The following is a 21,450-nucleotide window of genomic DNA, read 5'->3' as shown; positions in this document are numbered from 1 at the left end:
AATTGTATGTTAAAATTAAATAGTCCTGGAGTAGCTGGTTCCTCATAGTAAAAATGACTCGGAGTGCAAAGGGTTAAAAAAATCACGAAGAATGTGTTGAAGGTACAAATGGTGTATCCATTTGTCCAGACGCTCAAAACAGGAATTCCAAAGACTTGGCTCGGGCGACGAAGTCTTAGGGTATGCAATGGAACTTGGCAGCCTCTAACAGGTCAGCCCATTCGTTATGAGAGAAGCCCACGTGCGCTTGAACTAACACGTTGCACCGATTACTCGAGAAACGATCGTCGCTATGTCGATTTATCTGACAAGAAAACTTGGGTATACCTTGAAAATTTCGATTTTCGAAAAGATACATTAACCTTTAAGGGGCGGTTTCACCCAGAAGAACAGAACATCAGCGATAAACGAAAAATTGTCCCATGCTCCTGTCGAAGTCCCGTACAAATCTGTCTAGTTTAAAGAAAAAATCGAAAATTCCCTTGTTAGTCTCATTGTCTTTTTCTTTGTTACAGAAATGGAGAGGACGAGTGCGTCTCGCAGAATGGGTTCGTGCGGGGTCTACTTGTCTCAACTGCGAGCGATGCTCGTGAGAAATCTGTTGCTGAAGAAACGAGAAAAACGAAAGACTACATCGGTACGTCCACGATCAGCATTATAAAATTATTCACGAACCTTTTTGTTCTCATTTTTTTTTTTTTTTTTTTTTTTTTTTTTTTTTGTGTTTTTGGTTATGTCTGTGATCGACATTCGATAGGTGTCTTTAATTCGAACTGTTTGTTCTGCGTTGACGTCGGAGGAATGAAAATAGCCGTACGATCCAATCATAGACATAGAAATATTTCTATTATAAATTATCGAAATATAATTATAAATTATAGAAATATTTCTATAGAAATATTCTGTCTATGGATCCAAGGTGCAAGTTGATACTTAAGTACATTTGTGATGGAAAATTGTGTCGATCACGGTGAGGTGTTTGAAATGTAATTGATTGTGTTTAAACTTCAGAAAATATTTAAGATTCTTCGTTTCGATACACGAACACCGGCCAGCACCTATGGACAAAGAAAATTGGATTTGCAACGGAACGTTTCTGTGGTTCTGCGATTAAAGTCACCACTCCGGTTAGGGATTCAAGATAGAGAAAGGATTTGATTATTTAACCCTTTCAGACCTGGTGGTCATATACACGAAGTTTCTTACAATTTCACCACAAAAACTTAGATACAGTGTGTTGCAGATCCATATTTTTCTTATAAATTTGAATTTTTTCATGTTCTGTGTTTTTAGTAGGTCTAGTGAATTCAGAATTGAATAACAAACCTTTTTTTTTAAATCGTTTTTTAAATATAATATCTAAAGAGTATTGAGTTAAAATGTGTAATCAAATATTTGTTTTTACTCTTAAAAGAAAATTCAGGTCTGAAAGGGTTAGTGTCATTTCTGAAGTACATATATGAAATCCTCTGGAGCATATAGTTTCGTCATGGAGAACTCGACTAGATGGTCTTTGAAACTGAAGAATAGCGAAATTTTGGTTTCTCGTCTCTCGTTCGCTTTGATGTTTTCGTCTGAAACTGCCTTCTTTTGTCTCTCCGATGTGATATCAGATATAGGATGGGATCAGGGGATTGGTACAAAGGACTCGTATCGCCAGTGTGCAAATAATAATGCAGGGAATATAGAATATCGTCACTTTGACGTTCACGTAGTCGAAGCGCTTTATTCGATTCTCGATTGGGGGTGAGAAACGATGATATGAATGGGGGATGGGTGATACATAGACGATACGCCCGAGAAATAATTTTTGTCCCCAAAACAGGTGTTTGTGCGTTAAAGGTATAAAAATAAGTTTAAAAAAACAAACAGCTTCGTTTAATATCTGTATTTTCGACATAAAAATCACAGGATACAACACATGTATCAGTCTCATAATTTTCAAATAACGATCTAAGGGTCTGGGCGTTAACGATATTGTCACTAAAGTGAGAAAGTAGGCGTCTGTCGTAGTAGACAAATGCAGTTATCAGGGTAAGATAAAAAAAAAGGTCTAGACATAAAAGACCCTATGGGGGTATGTGGGAAGCAGTAAAAATAACATGGATCGCGCAGGGGTTAACGATGTTTCTATTCCAGTTGTGAGATCTGTCAACACCCTCAACGACTATCAGAAGAATTTCCCCGTACATAATTCCATTTGTCTGTAAATTAGTCCACGAGAAAATCTATATTCGCACGGATCTCCACCCTACCCATCACGGTGACCAAACACCCCACGAATAAACGTATATACACACTCCACGTGCAAACACCAAACGCGTCACAATTCCTGCGATCAGATTTATTTTAAGAACCATCTAGCCTCAAAACCGGACTTTCTTCTTTTGAACAACGATAAAACCGACGAAAAGAGACGAACAGCCAGTATTTATGAAATTTTTCTCCGCGAAAAACGACGGATCATCATCAAGAGAAAGATATCATCTCTGATCTCGTATTTTGTTTTCCCTGTTTGTAACGGTTCCTCGGTCTTGACGGTTAATGCTCGGTCACGTAGAGTAGGCGGCGCTCTGTGTTCTTTCCGCGGTCCCGGCGCGTTGTTGGTGTCCACGATTTACTATCGCGGACGGGGGACAAGGCAGAAAGGGGTAAGAGAGAGTTTGGAGAAAACAGAAAAGTTCTCTCTCCGTCGGTCGACCCTTGGCCCAGTTGGCACAAGGCGCACGCAAAAAACACACCCACCGAAAACGAATTGGCAGCTCGCCCTCCCTTTCGGTTGCCAGAGCCAGGGGCCGGGGGGAGGGAGGCGGTCCGGCGGACGGCAAAGTCACTTCGTCGCCATCCGATGGGGTTCCCCCTCCCCCTCCCTTTCTACTCATTTCTTTCACTTCCCGTTTTCGATGATCATGAATTCAAATTTCGGCACCCTGGCGTCGATTTTGTCCAACATTTCTCTGTCTCCTTACATGCTAAATCAGTTTGCCATGGTTTCATTCCACTTTTGAAAAAAAAATGTCACTTCTTTCCGCAAACAGCGTGTGCCAGAACCTAGTACAGACACCTCTCGATTATCGTCTGGCTTGTTCTACACGATTATTGTCCTTTTGTTGCCGACGCTCGGACTTCGGGCAAGAAACGGAATTACGAGGGTCTGCAGCATTTCTCCCTAAAAGATTATTGTCCCGGAGCAGACCCGGGATCGGGACAATAATCGAGAGGAGTCTGTATTTCAATTTGATGCCGGACATTTCCATGGACACGACGGAAGGTCGTAATATTGGACAAAACGACAAAACGTTTCCTCGAAAAGTTCATGCACTGACCACCGGATTCAGCGACACTGACTTCGATCGACGTCACATGTTTCCGGGAATTCGGACACATGTGTCTGTGTAATGATTGTTGGTGTAACGTTTTTCTGTAAATTAACATTTTATTGACAGGTAGTCCATAGTTTTTTAAATTTCAGTGCTTAAAAATAAATGGCTTATTAATATTACCCTTAAACGCAAAAGAAATTATTACGTTATTCCGTTAGAGTTTTTAATATTTTTCCATGAATGTTATTCGTGATTGAACTGTTTAATAATAGTCCCTTGTTAAATAGCAACAGATAGATAATGTGGTAAGGTGGACACTAGTAATGGGGATACATTAGGATTATATCGAGATTTGGTATCGATACGTATTGATACCCAGAGTATCGAAAAATGAAGAGAAATAATTTGTTTTAGCAGATATTTACTAAGGCAGATTATCAGATAACAGTGTGCAAACAAAAATCGACCAATGGCAAACTTCGTGGAAAGTTTGCGATATTTGAAATATCGATACTATATCGTCCATCACTAGTGGACACCTTCTCCCCTTGCATTTCAGTCAACCAAATGCCGGGTTCCGAAATTCCGAGGACCTCCAGTTTGCTCACTTCGGCGTGTGCCGCGATAAAGGGTCTATCCGGTAGATCAACAGTGACGGGTTGGAGGGGGGTGAATCGAGGGCCTAAATATAGCTCGTTAGAGGTGGAGAAAATCGATTTATACAGAAAATAAGTATTCCTGTCTATACTTAGTCCCGCGCCTCCTAACGGCGAGCCACTCGATTAACTAGCCTTCCACCATAAAATTGTTCAACCTCGACGGGGCCGAGTGGAAGACAAAGGGAATGACAATCGCGGGGAGAATCTTTACGCGGACTCGACTGACCTTAATCCCACTAAGAATGTTTGGAAACTCCTGAAACGAGAAATTTCTAAAGAAAACATTATAAATAAGAAAGTTTTAATAGAAAAAAATGATCTACCATTCAAATCATAACGAACATCTAAAAGAAATTAATATACGATTAAGAATTTTCTTCTACGCCACTTTTTTCCCTAGCGGAAGCCGAATTTGCTCGCGAGGGTACCTGTTGTCATAGCGGCAAAGTGAGGAAATAACCAAATACTGATTAACAATATTTCTTTGCATATAAAAAAAATTGTCTCTCTTGACTATTGTATTATATTTACCATTAACCTAATATTTCGTACGGATTTTGGCTTACATGAATAAATATTTATTTGATTTGTTAAAAAAAATTTCTCTATACAATTTTCAAACGGTCACTTTAATATGGCCAGGGATTCTATGTAAATAACTGCTTGCGTCTACGTTTCTTTATCGATGTTTACTTCCTCCGCGGGATTTTCTGCTTGCCGTCCTTCCCCTTGAAGATCCCCGGATCGATGACATTGGTGGGCCCGTTGCTCCACAAGGTGGCGGATATTGTTTCGGTGGCCTCAACGGTGGCTGGCAACAGATGCGGACCGACCAGAAAGTAGACTTGCTCGACCCAAGTAGGCAGCGTTACGCCGGCCACGCAACACTGCCACAACGGTAGACCAAGGTGGACCAGCATCATCCGGAAGTAGACGGTGAAGCTGTCAGCCAGGTGGTACCATCGATCTAGCTCCTCCCGGTGCAGCCAGATGCTCGGCGCCGCTTCCGCCTCGGGTTTCGTGCAATACACCAAGTATACCTTGGTCATTCCGATCTCTGGATAACAACGGGCGATCTCGAACATCTTGCAACTTTGTGAACTTCCGGCTTGTAGAGAGCAAGCGTTCTCCAGGTCCACGGCGCTGCTTCTGGGCTCAATTTCCGATCCTGGATCCGTGGACTCTTGTCTGGGACAGTCGAGTTGATGGTCCCTGGTGGTCGAGCATCGTTTCAGCGTGGAGAAACTGCCGATCTCCATTCGACCCACTGAGAATTCTTCACCTGTCGCCGGGGGGAGAGGATCATTTGTGGAAATTGGAACGATTGTACTTATTTCTTTTGGGGATTGGGAAAGTTTTGATACCTGTAATTTGGGGTACTGTTGCGGACCTAGTTTCTGAACTCTTCAGGGACGATTTCATATTATGATCGGAAAGAATATTTTTTTGAGTATTCGACTGTATTTGGGGGAAATATAGAGGGTGTAACAGAAGTGTTGCAGGTCCCTGGAATGGGTCACTCGTGAGGTGATTTGGAACAAGTGTTTCCTTGGTAAAAATATTATCCGAGGGTTTGTTAACGAGATATTAACGAAAAATCCCAAAGGGTTTCTTTTACTAACTCTTTGCAATCAAATGTCAACCACACGTGTGAAACAATATAATTTCGTTATCTGGTACTATAGTTGCGTATATTTTCCTCTTTGCCAATACTTTTATTATTTTTTTTTTAATTCAACATGGGGGTAGTTTATCCTTAAAAGACAAACCCTTCTAAAAAATTAGAATTCCACGTTAGGTTCTTTTATGACCGAAAATATTTTACACCCCCTAAAATTCGAAAGAATTCAATATTTCTATAAAAAATTCGAATTATTCCTATGACAGGTTAAATCTTGGAGCAGGTCAAAGAGTCAAAGCCTAAGAATGTGAAGACAGAATGGGAACAACAGTAGGAAAAGAAGAAATTACAATGGACTTAATAAGCACTGAATCGGTGTCTGCTGGGTTTTATAAATATCACCCCTAAAGCTGACAGGGAATCCATACAAAAAAAATCAGTATCGACCTAACTTTTGTCAGGTTACGAATTAATAATGGGATGTCTCTGTGGAATTACGAGACTGTATATAATTTTCTCTTTTTTCTGTTCATATTAATTTTCTCTTGTGTATTTTTTTAAAACCAAAGGTGCTAGATTCTTTCTATCTATCGGTTTTCAGCACTTCGAAATTCGATCGATTTTGCCGTCCTTCCAAAAAACTCCATTCTTAAAAAGAAAATATCCGCTTTCTTTAAAATTCAGTCAAAACATTTCAAGACACGTCAGTTATTTCCAATGAACGACGGATAGAAGAATTTGAATAGACGAACGTTTAAACTTTAGATCCTAAAGTCTTAAGAGTCACGGGGCTGGGGAGACTGGGAGGAGGATAAGTCTCGGGAGAGTGGTTTACCTGCTATTTCGAGATTCCAGAGAAGCTGAAAACCGTCGATCGACAGATAAAAGTTCCTAAGATCCTCTGGGAGCAGGCAACAATGACGTTGCTCCCAGTTGCTGATTACGGTGTCCTCGCATCCGTTTCGCCTCTCCACTCGCACGTTCTTTACGTACGGCAAACCCTCGAGGATCTTCACCACGCCCACCGTGAGATTCTCGTAAAACGAGTCCTCGGTGACGACGTCCACGAAAAACGACATTGCACCCCCGTCGCCCCACTGTGTCGTATTTTGCTCAATCTAGCTAAATTCAAATTAAAACAAACAAATAGTTGACATATATAAGGTGAGTCAATAAGAACTATTACGTAAAATAACTCGTTACATATTGGTTGGATCAAAAAACATCAGACGGATGCAATGTGATCTTTGTATGTCTTATTTTTTTTTTAGATGTCAAGGTGACCTTGAGTTTTTTTATAGGTTAATGCATCTTTTTTTTTTAATACCGTCATGCTACAGGTCGTCGAATTCGTTAAGAAAAAACATAAAACAAAAAATAATAAAATTATTTCTGCAATTTTTTTATGTTACCCCTACTTCAATAAATACTTAACATAACGCATTCGATTACACATCGTATTCGCCGAGGAAAACAATCCCTGAACGTAGCTTAACATCTCCCGGCCGTCAAAGTAGAATGACCCCTTAACCCCTTGCCTGACGATTTTCGTGACTACTCCAGCCCCCAGAAATCACTTTATCGGATAACAATTGCCCCAGAAACAAAAGGAATTCTACACCTTATCGTACGTACATTTACTCGAAAAAAAAAAATGTGAAATAATATTAACAACCTAGTTCATTAGCAGAAGCTTTCTGTACTTGTGTAAGACCAATCGAGTAGTCTCAGTAAGACTTTTGTCGTCAAATTATTGGTTCACCTGATCGTTCTGGTCCTCAACAATTTTCACGCAAAATCCACAGAAGAGAGACCCCAGCTGAATCCCATTCGGTTTTCCGATGAATCGAGGGCGGTCTAGGGGCCCAGGTGAGACTGGTTTATTCGGTTGTTGATCGCCATGGTGACCGGGAATATCAAAACCGTATCCACTTGTTCGTGTTTTCTACTACCAGAGGGGTGGTAGGTTGTGTATCGAACGCTTGCGCAGGGGATGCTCGGCCGCCCTGCACGACAGGTGTATGGGATAGAGTACAGGTGGGCTTTATTCTATGCACAGGGGTCGGGAGGGTGAGTTTCTTTTCAGCGGTTACCCTGCCATTTCGAATCGAGATAATCGTATATGATTTCGTGACGTGCATTATTAAGTATCAATTGGGGGTTGATGAACATGTTCCCGTGTGTTTCGTCCCACCCTACCCCCTTTGCGCAACTTCAGCCCCGCCTATGCAACCCTCTTTTCATTAAACCGGTTATTATATCTGGCCTGTACAAAGAATGACGTGAAATTCCCTGCAACCGCGTATGTACAGGGTGGTCCAATAAGAATTACCACTCGAATATCTCCGTTATCTTCGAAGATATGAATAAACTTTATTAACAAAAGTTGCTGGGTGTAGAGTGGGTGCTATAATACGGCGGTAATAATTTTTTTTCAGCTGTGTAAAAAATGTATTATAAGTCGGCAGAATTCGTATAAGAGTTGTTCCACGGTGGTTTTTTTCTGTTATTCACGCCGAACGATTTGCTTGTATTTGCAGGAGATCTTCCTACCCCTCTGCACTTTAGGCATTCTGATCGTGGTGAAAGTGTTGCTACCGAATCCAAATTATCCGGCGATGATGTCACAGAGGCAGGAGGGCGGTATATTCAACACATTCAACGGATTGAAGAACAACACGATTGCTGTTGTCCCGAACTCGACGGAAACTTTGGTGTGTACATATTTATGTATATATTCAACTACTAACCGTCTCAATTCGCACAAAATTACGTATAAAGATTGTTCTTATACATTTGGGTGCATTAAATTTCTTCAAGTTGAGAGAATTCTACATCAGTTAGCAATAATGGACATTAACAATTAACACCACATATAGCCATTTATTTAAGCTTTTTTCTTTTTAAGTACCAGGATACAGATACAGAATCCTCTCGATTATCGTTCCGAACTTGGATTCTTGCTGGGACAATAATCTTATAGGGAGAAACGCTTCATACCCTCGTAAATTCGTTTTTTTTTTACCCTCCTCCAGTGGTGGGGATAACGCCTGGACAATAATCGTGTAGAACAAGTCAGACGATAATCGAGAAGAATCTATAATAATTTACAAATATCGATAATCGATACTGACGACATCATCGATACTTTGTTACTGATATTTTAGCCATGTCGATATTTTGACCACCGATATATATCGCCACGAAATATTAATAGAATTTACGTGTATCGACCATCACTAGTCTAAACCTGATCCTGAACAATTTCCCCTTGAGAAACGTTTCTTTGATCGTGTTCCTTCGATTTTCCAGAACTTCTTGAACTCGATGAATACCCTATGGTTATCGATGTGGGATTATCCTGGCAAACTCCCCTTGAATTTCATGGTGTTCGACACGAAGGATGACCTGCAGGCTGCGTACTGGAGGGACCCGTATAGTGTACCACTAGCCGTAATTTTCGAGAATTCTCAGCCGATATCACAGCGTCTTCTGTAAGATAGTTGTGCAACATGTATTTATTCGCTTTTGTGTCTACCATTATCATAAAGATTGAATCTAGACCAAACGTAGTGTCACCCATTCCCAGGAGTGGTTTTGTTTGGCAATGCATCAATATAGGAAATCGGGATAGTACGATAAATATTGTAAATGCAGTATTTCGCACCCTTGCGATAAAAGTGACGTAAAACATGTTTTTCGAGTTATCACTATGGGATAGTCGCAGAATTCAATGGGTGTCTAGAAAAAGGATGTATGTTAAGTTTCATAAAATTTACAGGAAAACGTGAAAACATTTGATTACTCATTGTAGCAGTTGAAGAATAATAATGATTAATTTTTTCTGTCCAGCTCCTGACCCCTAGTGCCATTATCGAGTACTAGAAACTTTTCCAAAGCGTCTTCTACATCACGTTGGCTCTTGTTTCACGGAAAAGTCCTTTCCAAAAATTTATAACATTCGCCCTTCTTCTAGACACCCAATTCGATTATTGTTAATCGTCAAGAGTGTAATCTTTCACAAGTTGGCTAGAAGAAAGCGGTTATGTGTCACTTTTACTGTTTGGAGTGAGACTGTAATTTCCGACAACTCTGCATTTTGTGAATCGTTTTCGAGCTTTCACTTTTGGTAGCAAAGGGCACGATGTATGTCTTTGATCATTTTGGGCATGGACGAATGTCTTCCATGAGTATCTAGGATAATTTCTGTTCAATTTTGAATATCGTTTAGTCCTGAAATCGAGCATTGCATTTCAGGTACGAGATACGAACTAATCCGTCGTACACAAGTCCGCCATCGCCGACCGAATTGTATTCCGCCCCAGTTACTTGTCGAAAGGACACCAGCCACTGGATGGGTGGCGTATTGTCGATAGAGACCGGTGGATCGTGCCCTGTGAACAATTACCTGCATTCTGGCTTCTTGGCGTTGCAGTTGATAATGGATATTACAAAGATAAGGGTACGGTACCGGATGATCGTTCTGTATCCCATTAACCGTTATTTATGCTTCTAGAGACTGTGGCTCTGTTGATCGTAGGTGTGCGCACTTTAGGAAATTACGCTGTATTTGTGTCCTAATCCACCACTATGTACACTTCACCCTATATTTGGATAAACAGTTAATAATTCCCCAATGCTACTGTTAATATTTTCAAAGTACAGTCACTTACAGACTTCTTTCGATTATTGTCTGGCTTGTTCTAAGCGATTATTATCCAGGCATTATCCCCACCACTGGGGGGGACTGGAAATTGTCAAGCGCAGACTGTTGTCCCTTCGCTTTTGTTGACTTCGGGCAAAAAACGAATTCGGGACGATAATCGAGAGGAGTCTGTACAAGGGAAATTCTGTACCCCAAACACTCTGATTTGTTTTAAACTACGCGGGTTTCTAGACTCTTCTTGCTGATATGCGGTTCTTTAGAGTGGAGCCACCCCTTAGAAGTTAGTGTGTGTCTTCACATTGTCTTACATATCTTGTAAACTATATAGTTTTCAAGATATATACAGGAAAATTGATAAAAGACATATTAACCTTTAAGAGGTGGTTTCACTCTGTTGAACCAAGTATCAGCAAAAACGAAATATTGACCGATTCTTCTATCGATATTCCCCACAAACCTGTGGAGTTCAAACAACATCGGATTTTTCGGGGTACCCAAGTTTTCTTGGCCGTGAGTTTGAGCGACCAATCGAATTTGTCCCTGGTATAATGCAATATCGATAATGGTATTAGTATAATTGTGTGCGTTGGTAATTTACAGTTGGACACAGGGAACAGTGACGTAGCTCTGCCGGATGTTAAGTTGGAAATGTTCCCGAAGGAAGCCTTCACAGCGAGTAATTATATACACAACATTTTATAGTCATTATATTTCCATTTCTTTTTTTGCACGTTTAGTATACAAAGGCTGTCCGACTAACGTTAGAAAAACCATACAGTAGTCTACAGATACTTGTGTTTCTTTCGTGGGCATATTTCTAAGGATATGTTTTATTTAGACTGGATGCTGGCCTTTAGAGTTGTTATACCTCTATTTATGGTACTGGCTATCTCGCAGTTCGTCACTTACCTTCTGATCCTGATAGTTGGTGAAAAGGAGAAAAAGATCAAGGAAGGAATGAAGATGATGGGCCTGAAAGATTCGGTGTTTTGGTAGGTGTTTATGGGTAGATTGCGTTCTGTTATTCTAGTTCCCCTGTGAACAATGCATGATCAACGAATATTGTATATACATATTATAATCTTGCATGAGCCAGTAGACAAGCTTACCTGAAAAAGATAATCGAGATTCCATGGCAGAAATGAAAAATCATTTCGTTCTCCATTTCAGGTTGTCGTGGTTCATTATCTACAGTGTCTTCGTCTTGCTGCTCTCTGCGGTCGGAGTGATACTACTTTTTACACTACAGATGTTCCAGCACACACACTTCTTACCGATATTCCTTTTAGTAGTGCTCTACAGTTTCTCCATAATCATGTTCGCTTTCATGATAACGCCATTCTTTGACAAATCACGGGTAAGCATCGAACAGCCTTACATACTGGGCTTCAGAAAAAAAGAAATCGGATCCAGTGCTTGCGATGAAAATTAGACTCTTCTTTTTTAGCCAAGGAAATATCGACAAAAGTTTTTGTTTTTTTTTACTTCCAGACCGCCGGTGTACTTGGCAATTTCGCCGTGACGATATTGAGCTTGATGTACTTCATTCAAGTTTTCGTGAAGGACTCCAGCTCCATTTACTTTTGGGTGGTGTCTCTTCTCAGCCCGACAGGCGTTGCTTTGGCGATGGATAAGGTCTGTGTCGAAACAGAAAAGGACACTGTTCTAATACCCACGAATCGAAAATTGCAAATAATGTGCTAATGACACTTTGTGACAATTAATCCAGGCACTTGTGCTGGATCTACAAGGCGAAGGAGTCAATTTCGGTAATCTTTGGTCCAGTCCTGGTATACCCTTCGGAGGAAGTCTGATTATGATGACTCTGGACATCTTTTTGTATGCCTGCTTAGCCTATTACTTCGACTCTGTCATACCCAGTAAGTTCTTTCCCGATTTGTTCTTTACTGAACTGTTATTTAATATAGGCCCCACGCGAAATTGGACACTTTTTGAAGTAATATTTCGGAGTTTGTTGAAACTTGGATATGTTGTAGTCTTTAGTGATATATAAATGTATCTCAAAGGATATTTTATCGAAGGAAAATGTTTTCTTTTAACTGAAATAATTTGATAAATTGCTGATATGTCTCCACAGTAAGAAACCACAAAACTTCTTCTGATAAGATTGTTAGTTCAACGGATAATTCATTACTCGATCGGTCGTGCCGATATGCTTCGACGCAGCGTTTACTTCAATTAATTTTCATATGACTAATTATAATTTAAAAAATTATAATTTTCCATATTTTAAAAAATTTGTCCATAAAAAGGACAAATGTGACTATACCCTCATTTTCTTCAAATTTTTCAATAGTACCCCCGCTATTCTAAAATTGCATTTAAAATAATTGAAAAATAAATGGTTAAAAAAATATGTTTGCTCAAGTGAAATAATTTTTATTAGGTAGTATCTCCACTGTAAGCACACACACAGCTCATTTCGATCAATTTGTTAAATCAACAGTTATGATTTATCGAAAAAAGGTTGACACAACATTTCAAACTGCTGTAAAATGAACAATCCTTAATATTTTCACAAATTCTTCGAAATACATTTATATATTATTGAAAACCTATAACATATCCAAGTTCCAACAAAATTCGATGTTACCCCAAGAAGTGTCCGATTTCACATAGAATGACGGTAATAGAAAAACCGTATTTATAAACTCAACCCAGTAACTCGTTGCTATGGCACACAACGAATACAATTCAAATTTAATCCTAGGCGAGTACGGAATAAAACGAACACCGTGGTTCTGTTTGACACGGAGTTTTTGGTGCCAGAGGAAGGCTCCACGGGTGAGTTGATGAACGCTTAACGATGAAACTCGACTGGAGAACAACACATAAGAACAAAATAGAGGAAAGAATTGGTTCGTTTTGTCCAGGTTCCGTCGTCCAATGGCGAGTCAAACTCCTTCATACCGGGCGAGGAAACGAACCGCGACATCGAGCCGATGGTGAGGGAGATGAAAGGTCGCGAGGCCATTAGGATAGTCGACCTTTACAAGTCCTACCAGAAGTGTCGCAAGCCAGAGATCAAGGCTGTGAATGGCATCAACCTAACGATCTACGAGGGACAAATCACAGCGATACTTGGCCACAACGGGGCCGGGAAGACAAGTCTGTTCAACATACTCACCGGCTTGACCGCGCCAACCGCTGGCACCGCTTTGATTTTCGGCTACGATATTCGCGATTCCACTGATATGCAGGTGATCCGTAGCATGACAGGCGTTTGCCCGCAACACGATATTCTGTTCGATCTTCTGACACCACGGGAACACCTTGAGTTCTTCGCGGCTGTACGGGGCATTCCGAGGGCAACGATAGATCATGAGGTGAATACACTTAATCCTTTTTCTTAAGGGAGGATTCTCGTGCAACAACTCGATTTTTGGAAATTTGTTTTTTCTTTAGAAAACAATTCATAATATGCGAGTAAACGATCTTGAAATATAGGAGGCCATACTTGAATCGTAGAAAAATATTTTTGTTTCGTTTCAATTTTTCTTATTGTTTATAAACGATCATGGTTAACCAGAATTCTCTACTGTTATCGTCTCCAGGTGAAGAAAACATTGAAGGATATCGATTTGTCGGAGAAAGCGGACACTTTTGCGAAGTATTTGAGCGGCGGTCAGAAGAGGAAGTTGTCCGTGGGTATCGCCATTATTGGCGATCCGAAAATTATCATTCTCGACGAACCGACCGCTGGTGTAGATCCTTACTCCAGAAGACAGATGTGGTCCTTCTTGCAATCCCGTCGTCACGGGAAGGTGATATTGTTAACCACGCATTTCATGGACGAGGCTGACATATTGGCGGACAGGAAGGCGGTGATCAGCAAAGGGAAATTACGGTGTTGCGGTAGTTCGTTGTTCTTGAAGAACAAATTCGGTATTGGATATCATTTAACGTGAGTCAAGAATATATAATGAATAACCAAATACATTCTATGCTTGACACACAATTCACACATCAATGATAAAAATACCCCTGCGCAGATTGGTACTAGAAGGGAACGCGAGAGAGCACGCTATTAACAGATTGGTCACTTCACACGTGTCGAAGGCTGAGAAGGCGAGACGTCACGGCCGGGAACTGAGCTTCATTCTGCCCCATAATTCCGTGGAGAATTTCGCCCCGTTGTTCTCCGCCATAGAACACGAGATCAAAACCAGATCGAGTAGATTGGGGATCAGTAGTTACGGGGTGTCGATGACCACGCTAGAGGAGGTGTTCCTGCATCTTGAGAAAGACGAGGGCACAGAATGTACCATGGACAATTTATCGAAGAAAATGGTACGGAATCGAGCGTTGAGCAGGTCGTTGTCGTTGCAGTCGAAGAGCACGTCTTACCAGAGCTTGCAGAACGAAGGCGTCACCGTCCAGAACGACGGTCAAGCGAAAGGTACGTTCACAGTTCACCGTACCACTCTAAATATTATCAAGTTATTGGAACATGGATTCTTCTTACACCAGGCGCAGGCGATCTGCCGGACGGCGTTCATAATGATCGAAATCCTCCTGTCCTCGGCCTCGGATTAGACCCCATAAAGATCCGGCCTAACTTCATACAGACCCTATACGCTATGCTTCGCCTAAGGATACTCAGGCTCTTCAGGAACATTCAGTTACTCTACTTCACCATCGTTGCTCCACTTCTCCTGATTGCTCTTAGCCTTCATTTAAACAGAATTCGGACTGTTGAGATCAAGATGCAGTCATTAAAATTGGACAATGGTACGCTACAGCCTCGTTATTTCATGTGTATACGGGGTGAACCGCGAAATGTGATCAGCTTAGATTATTCCACTGTTAACTGTAGGATCGAAAATTGTTGTAGCTAATGTAACATGATGCAATGAGAGCTTTAAGATGATTATAGCAAATTTTTTGTCAACCCCCTGTTTTCCCAAAGTTTGCAAGGTCACCTTCAGTCTTTTTTAACGGATACTGAGACGAATTCGGTAAGCATCTTGGCAAATAATTTTTTTTCTTAACTATCTTCTATAGGTTTATCTATAAAAAAAAACTGAAAGTGACCTTGAAAACTCTGGAAAAAGAGGGTTGACAAAGAATTTAGTTGTTATGTGGTATTAGTCAAACAACTTTTCGATGGAACAGCTAGGCAGTAGAATAGTTTCGTGGTCCACCCTGTATATATATTCAGCGGTTGTTTAGAACGCAAAGATGTCAGTGTATAATATCGTTGATAGATACCTACGGCGAGGAGACGAAACTTTTGTACACTAACCATACCGATCACGATATAAGCGACTTAATCGATGGAATAGCTCAGGATATACGATACATTGAAGAATACAATGGAGATTTCGCTAATTTATCGAAAGTCGCACCGCACATGGCTGTTTTCAGTATTAACAAATACAGCGAAGGGAAAATTGATTTGACTGTCGCTTATAACGACACTATGCAACACTCCCTACCGATTTTGATAAATTCGTTATCCAACACGTATTACAGGTAAGACCGTTAATTCTCAGAGACACGATTGACCGGAATTTAGTTACACTTACATTGAAAATTTATTGCTTATAATTAGGTTGCTCTCGGATAAAGAAGATTTGGAGCCAATAGGGGTGAAAACTCATCCTTTCCAACAGACTTCTCAACCGCAGGAATTCAATATTGGCACAGCCAGCTCTGCTGGGCTTATCGGAATGAATTTCGTTCTTTTGCCGATAGTCTTAGTCGTGGACATGGTCTACGATCGAGAGGTAATATATTGGCTTCTATTAAATGACCATTGAAGGTGTTAACAGCTTGTTAATTGGTCACAATTACATGTTCTGTAGATAAAAGCGAAGAATCAACTACGTGTGAATGGTCTGACGTTTTCGATGTACTTCCTGACCTACTTTATCGTACTTGTCAGCCTGATAACGTTCATCTGTCTCTGTATACTCGGCATCATATTCCTCTTCGATGTGCCTTCGCTTCAAGAGATACCAGCGCTCATCACCCTTGGCGGTCTTTTAATGCTTTATTGCCCGGCATCCATTCTGTTCTCCACGTGTCTGAGTTACATGTTCGACAAGATGGATTCTGCACAGAGTATTCTACCCAATATTGTTACCTTCTTCGGGCTCATACCCTTTATACTAGTTACGAGTCTCGATATGCTCGGTCTTAGTAAGTAATAATTTCATTCTTAAAAGATTAAGTACATACAGTATTACCATAGCTATTTCCGTGACATTCGGGACATTGGGAATACATCACTGAGTTCTTAATAAAAAGCAGATGATTCGTTAGAAAAATGTGAAATTACCGGCGAATATGTGCTGTATCATACTATTGCATGAAATTTCGATGATTCTGTTGAACATTTGCTTTTAGACGGTCGGATTTTCTAACAATAGCCAAATTGTTCTTTCAGGTGGAACAGCTGCATTCATTCTGCACGTAATCTTCTCTTTATTAAACACATTGTATGTGCCGTATGCTGCGGTGTATTATGTAGAACGAGTCCACCTAATGTGCTCCATCAACGCCGCTTGCCATCATCTAACTATGTCCGATTATTTGACCACGGAAATAATTATAATGGCCTTTGGAGTGCTTCTGCACTTCCCGGTGTGGTTCTTTATACTTTTGTTATTGGATATCAAAAAGAGCGGTGGCAACGTCAGCGACATATTCAAGCATTTTCTGGTTAGAATACGTTTTTTTTTTTGTATATTCCAAGTACTGTATCGAAATACTATATCGAAAATTGTTACATTCTTATACTCGTAGCGTAACGGAGGCTCCATAGGCGAGGAAATAATGGAGAACACTGATATTGGCGAACATGAGGACTCGGATGTTAAAGCCGAGAGGCAGAAAGTTTTTAATCTCATTACTTCATCGTCCGTTCAGGAACCGCCTGTAGTTCTGGTACAGGTACGAATGTCAAAGAAGACTTTCCAGTGTTAGATTAAGTTCAATTAATTACGATTAAATTGAAAACGATTCGTTGTTTAGAATTTGAGGAAGGAGTACCGACATCGAGAGTCAGGCTCCTGTAGTTGTTGCTCTAAACAAGAGGAGGAGGTCAGTCAAAAACAACGAAAAGTCGCCGTGAGAAATCTCTCGTTGGCGGTGGAACCAGGAGAGGTATTCGGTTTACTGGGTCACAATGGCGCTGGTAAAACTACAACAATGAAAATTATCATAGCGGAGGAGGCGGCCACTCGGGGCAGGGTTCAGATCGGCGGTAACAATATTCATTCCCATATGACGGAGGCTTTCAGACAGATGGGATATTGTCCGCAACACGATGCTCAGTGGAAGAACATCACTGTCCGGGAACATTTAGAGTGTTACGCCGCTATACGCGGTGTACCGTGGGGAGATATCGGCCGGTAAAATTTACACATACTCTCGGCACTTTTCAGACGTCCACAAAATTAATAAGGAAACTATAAATAAGCTCTATTTTCTTTTCTTTTTTAACAGAATCGTAGACCTGTATCTGTCCGGTCTACAAATTCACGAGCATGCTGACAAGCAAACGCAGGAATGCTCCGGTGGGACAAGAAGGAAACTCAGTTTCGCGATGGCAATGATAGGTGGTCCAAAAGTCGTTTTAATGGACGAGCCCAGTACAGGGATGGATCCTAGGTCGAAAAGATTTTTATGGGATACGATCCTCGCCAGCTTCCAGGTGTCCATCAAAGTATAATATTTTCTATTGTCGTCGCAAGGCTCGACACCACTTGTGCTGAAAGAAAAAATATTTTCATCCGCAGGGTGGCAGAGGGGCAATTTTAACGACGCATTCGATGGAGGAAGCCGATGCTTTGTGCTCAAGGGTGGGTATAATGGTGAAGGGAGAGATGAGGTGTATTGGATCTACCCAACATCTGAAGAATCTTTACGGTGCTGGATACACCCTTGAGATGAAACTTCTGGGCGGTGATTGTACACCCACGACACCTTCCGGCGACCGGATTACGGGTCTGAAAGAGTTCGTTTCGAGCCTGTTCCCGGACGCCACCCTGGAGGAAAGTTTCGCCGACAGATTAGTATTCGGCGTTCCCCAACACGCAGTCAACTCGCTGGCCGAGTGCTTCACGCAGTTGGAGAAAGGTTAGGCATATAAAGTTTCTTAACCACTGTGCCATGGCCGACTCTAGTACAGGCCGGAACATATGATGTTGCAACACCGTATCAAAACTAAACATCAGTCCGATTGATGGTCCGATCGAGTCCAATTAAACTACTGTATACGTCGCTTTTATATGCATATTTAATAAGGGTCAGTTGACTCATTTACATGTAAATTTATCTAGCCGGTACCACATAACGCTACCGGTTTTTCCTTAATTCTCATGGGACTGATTACAGCGTTGCCAAATTTACTATGTTCCGGCCTGTGCTGTAGTTGGCCATGACTGTGCCCATACTATTTTTTGTGTGGTCTCGTTCAGCCGTGTACGCGGGACAGATATCTTAACCCCAAACGTTGTTTTATTTCTGCGTGGTTGCAAATAATTCTTAGGATAAACATAATAATACCGTGTCAATGACATTTGGTATTCGATTTTCAGCGAAGCTCGAGCTGGACATTGAAGAGTACAGCTTCAGCCAAACCACTCTGGAGCAAGTTTTTCTGAAATTTTCGCACTACGACGAATCGAATTCGGGAGAATCATGACTCACAGGGAGTGTGTTTATTCGAATGTATTACACAGTGAAATACTCGTGGGACTGTTCAAGTGTAAACGAATCGAGAATAGTGATATCTGTTCGTTAATGTTCCGTTGTGTATACTGTCGGGAATCGGTAAAGACAGAATGATCTCTGCGCTCGTAAGTATCAAGAACGTTCTGATAACAAAGAAGTTTCACGTTACCGTTCGGTGCAGACTTTGCAGTTACATTATTCCTGTTTTGAACCCGACGATCCTGTAAGTCGTAAGTGAACAAAAGAAAAAAAAAAGAATCGTACTATGTTTACGATATACGTCGATCGACCTAACACTGAGAGAAAGAGAGAGAGAGAGAGAGAGAGAGAGAGAGAGAGAGAGACACGAGTTAAATGGTACATCTTTTCTTTTACGTGCCGATGTTCTACATTGTTATGTTCGTCAGAATTATACAGTGACTTCCTGAAGTGATTATGTCGTGGGATATGAAATAAACATACATGTAAAGTTAACGACTTGTAAATAACGGAGACTGTGAATGATATCTCCTAACGTCAGCAGAAGTGATAAAATAATACTATTCAACACTGCAGATTTTCGAATTGTATTGTAATCTAGTCTATTATTCGATTCCTAGGAATAGGTCTCGCGAATTAATATTGCTGTGGAATTGGAACGTTTATTATCATCGATTATAAATACACGAAGCATCCGTTGACAGGGAAAACAGAGAATAAGAATCTCCAGACCGGTATTAAATACTTTTTAAACGCAGTGAACTCTAAATGGACTACCTATGTATGTGCATTGGTGAACGTAAACATGTACAGGACTCTTTGTCTAAGTAAACATTTATAATTGCTCGAGATTACATCGAGTAACTGTTAACACGATGACATATTATTATTTAGAAGTGGATGGCGATTGTATCCAGAATACATCTGGATCTGTACAATCGGGAATGACTCTTAATTTGTGCATATATAATAGTACGTAGTATGTATTTATAAATATTTCTCCATCTCGCTTGTGGTCTTTACCAAAAGCCTTTCGAATAATGAGACAGACACACGATAGGTTGTTAATCTTGCCTCAATAGCGCGTAAATATGATAATAATTCAACGCGAGACATTTCCGGACGAAAGCCAGTGGAGAATGATAGGGTGGACTAGAATCGAATAACAGTAATCTAAGAGAATTTCAATGGTCCACGAATTAAACTTCATTGTAATATTTCAAATGATTTGCTTTTCACCATACACGTTTTTTTTATTGGGGGAACCTTGTTGTTCCTTTCAACTAATAATCTTTTATTACATTATACAAGATTACCTCAAATATTTTTTAAACACCGACATCCGAAAATAGATCTAGAAAGGTCACATTAAGAGGTCTTCCTACTTTAGGAGGTTGAACAAATTGATCTTTTTTATATTACATACTCTTTTATCATAAAGTTTACTGTCCGAAGAATTTTATAACGATTAAAATTTTACTGCATTCGGCGATGTAGGGATATTTCTCTAGAGCTGAACATTAGAGAACATTGCTAAAATAGAATGAGGTTTAGTATTTAAAGAATGATTAGTTTGCTTAAAAGAAACCCTGAATATTATTTATTTTTTAAAATACTGTGGTAGGAAGACCACTTAAGAGCATTACTATGGGAGGAGTAAAAGGAAAATACATAAAAAGAAGCTTTAGTCCAAATAGGAAGAAAATAAACGCCCTCAATTTTCCATGGAGAAAGATTTCGTTCTTAGACACTCATGTATGTATACGTTCGATCTTCCGTGACAGTAGAATTCCGAAAAATCGAACAAAAGAGACAGTAGGGGCACCGTTTGAAGGACTGAGTGAAACATTTTGTAGATGATAGCGCATAGTTAGATGAAAAATTGAAATCGCATCGTAAGGGATGTATTGATTTTTGTAAATAAAAAGAATTCGTTATAAGAATGATTCATATACATATAATATATATGTATATCTAGAGACTATGAAATGCAAAAAAATTCGTGCGTTATGGCGCATGTGCGCATTTATAGGGATTGTGTACGCACAACTCTCGTTTTAGCTAATACCAATATGATATGAAATTTAGTCAATTATGCAATTATACGAATGCAGAGAAAAATAATTGCAGACAGTTTTATGAGAATTATATACGTATAAATATATAAATATGTTGTATATTTATATATTTATATATAAATATGCTGTGTATTTATATAGAGTGTAACACATGCATATACGTATACCGTTTTTTAAAAACATGTGTCATGATTGTGAGGTACATACGAGAATATTATAAACATTCCTAATCATATGTTGCTGCATTAAGGGGGAATTAGGTGTATTTGCATTCACACCAATTTGGTTTAGTTTTTCGTTAATTTCGTATTCATAGCTGTATCTATACGTCTATCTTCTCTGCTCATATTAACCGCCACTTTTTGGCTTTACCTGTTAAAGCGGCTCGTTCGCGTGTGTCGATTTTTCACGACGATTGATA

General features: G+C 40.2%; 2 protein-coding genes across 2 annotated transcripts; one reads left to right on the top strand and one right to left on the bottom strand.

Annotated features, from left to right (window-relative positions):
* Positions 1 to 544: 544 nt before the first annotated feature.
* On the top strand, positions 545 to 19,805 carry LOC107190050 (ATP-binding cassette sub-family A member 5-like). The gene is made up of 23 exons (XM_015578772.1): positions 545 to 637; positions 8,144 to 8,317; positions 8,916 to 9,097; positions 9,861 to 10,065; positions 10,870 to 10,945; positions 11,108 to 11,261; positions 11,440 to 11,626; positions 11,761 to 11,904; positions 11,999 to 12,149; positions 13,001 to 13,074; positions 13,164 to 13,616; positions 13,845 to 14,194; positions 14,283 to 14,689; positions 14,761 to 15,021; positions 15,498 to 15,765; positions 15,845 to 16,019; positions 16,098 to 16,434; positions 16,682 to 16,956; positions 17,041 to 17,187; positions 17,269 to 17,648; positions 17,743 to 17,950; positions 18,036 to 18,375; positions 18,837 to 19,805. Exons 1-23 carry the CDS (start codon positions 545 to 547, stop codon positions 18,941 to 18,943), a joined length of 5,148 nt encoding a protein of 1,715 aa, XP_015434258.1. The 3' UTR covers positions 18,944 to 19,805.
* Positions 4,672 to 6,682, bottom strand: LOC107190049 (tubulin polyglutamylase complex subunit 2). The gene is made up of 2 exons (XM_015578771.1): positions 6,439 to 6,682; positions 4,672 to 5,264 (listed from the first exon to the last, which is right to left on the bottom strand). Exons 1-2 carry the CDS (start codon positions 6,680 to 6,682, stop codon positions 4,672 to 4,674), a joined length of 837 nt encoding a protein of 278 aa, XP_015434257.1.
* Positions 19,806 to 21,450: the final 1,645 nt, after the last annotated feature.

This window comes from Dufourea novaeangliae, unplaced genomic scaffold, assembly GCF_001272555.1.
Source record: "Dufourea novaeangliae isolate 0120121106 unplaced genomic scaffold, ASM127255v1 scaffold172, whole genome shotgun sequence".
Taxonomy (NCBI): Eukaryota; Metazoa; Arthropoda; class Insecta; order Hymenoptera; family Halictidae; genus Dufourea; species Dufourea novaeangliae.
Note: the sequence above shows the minus strand (reverse complement) of the source record. Positions and strands in the feature narration are given on the sequence as shown.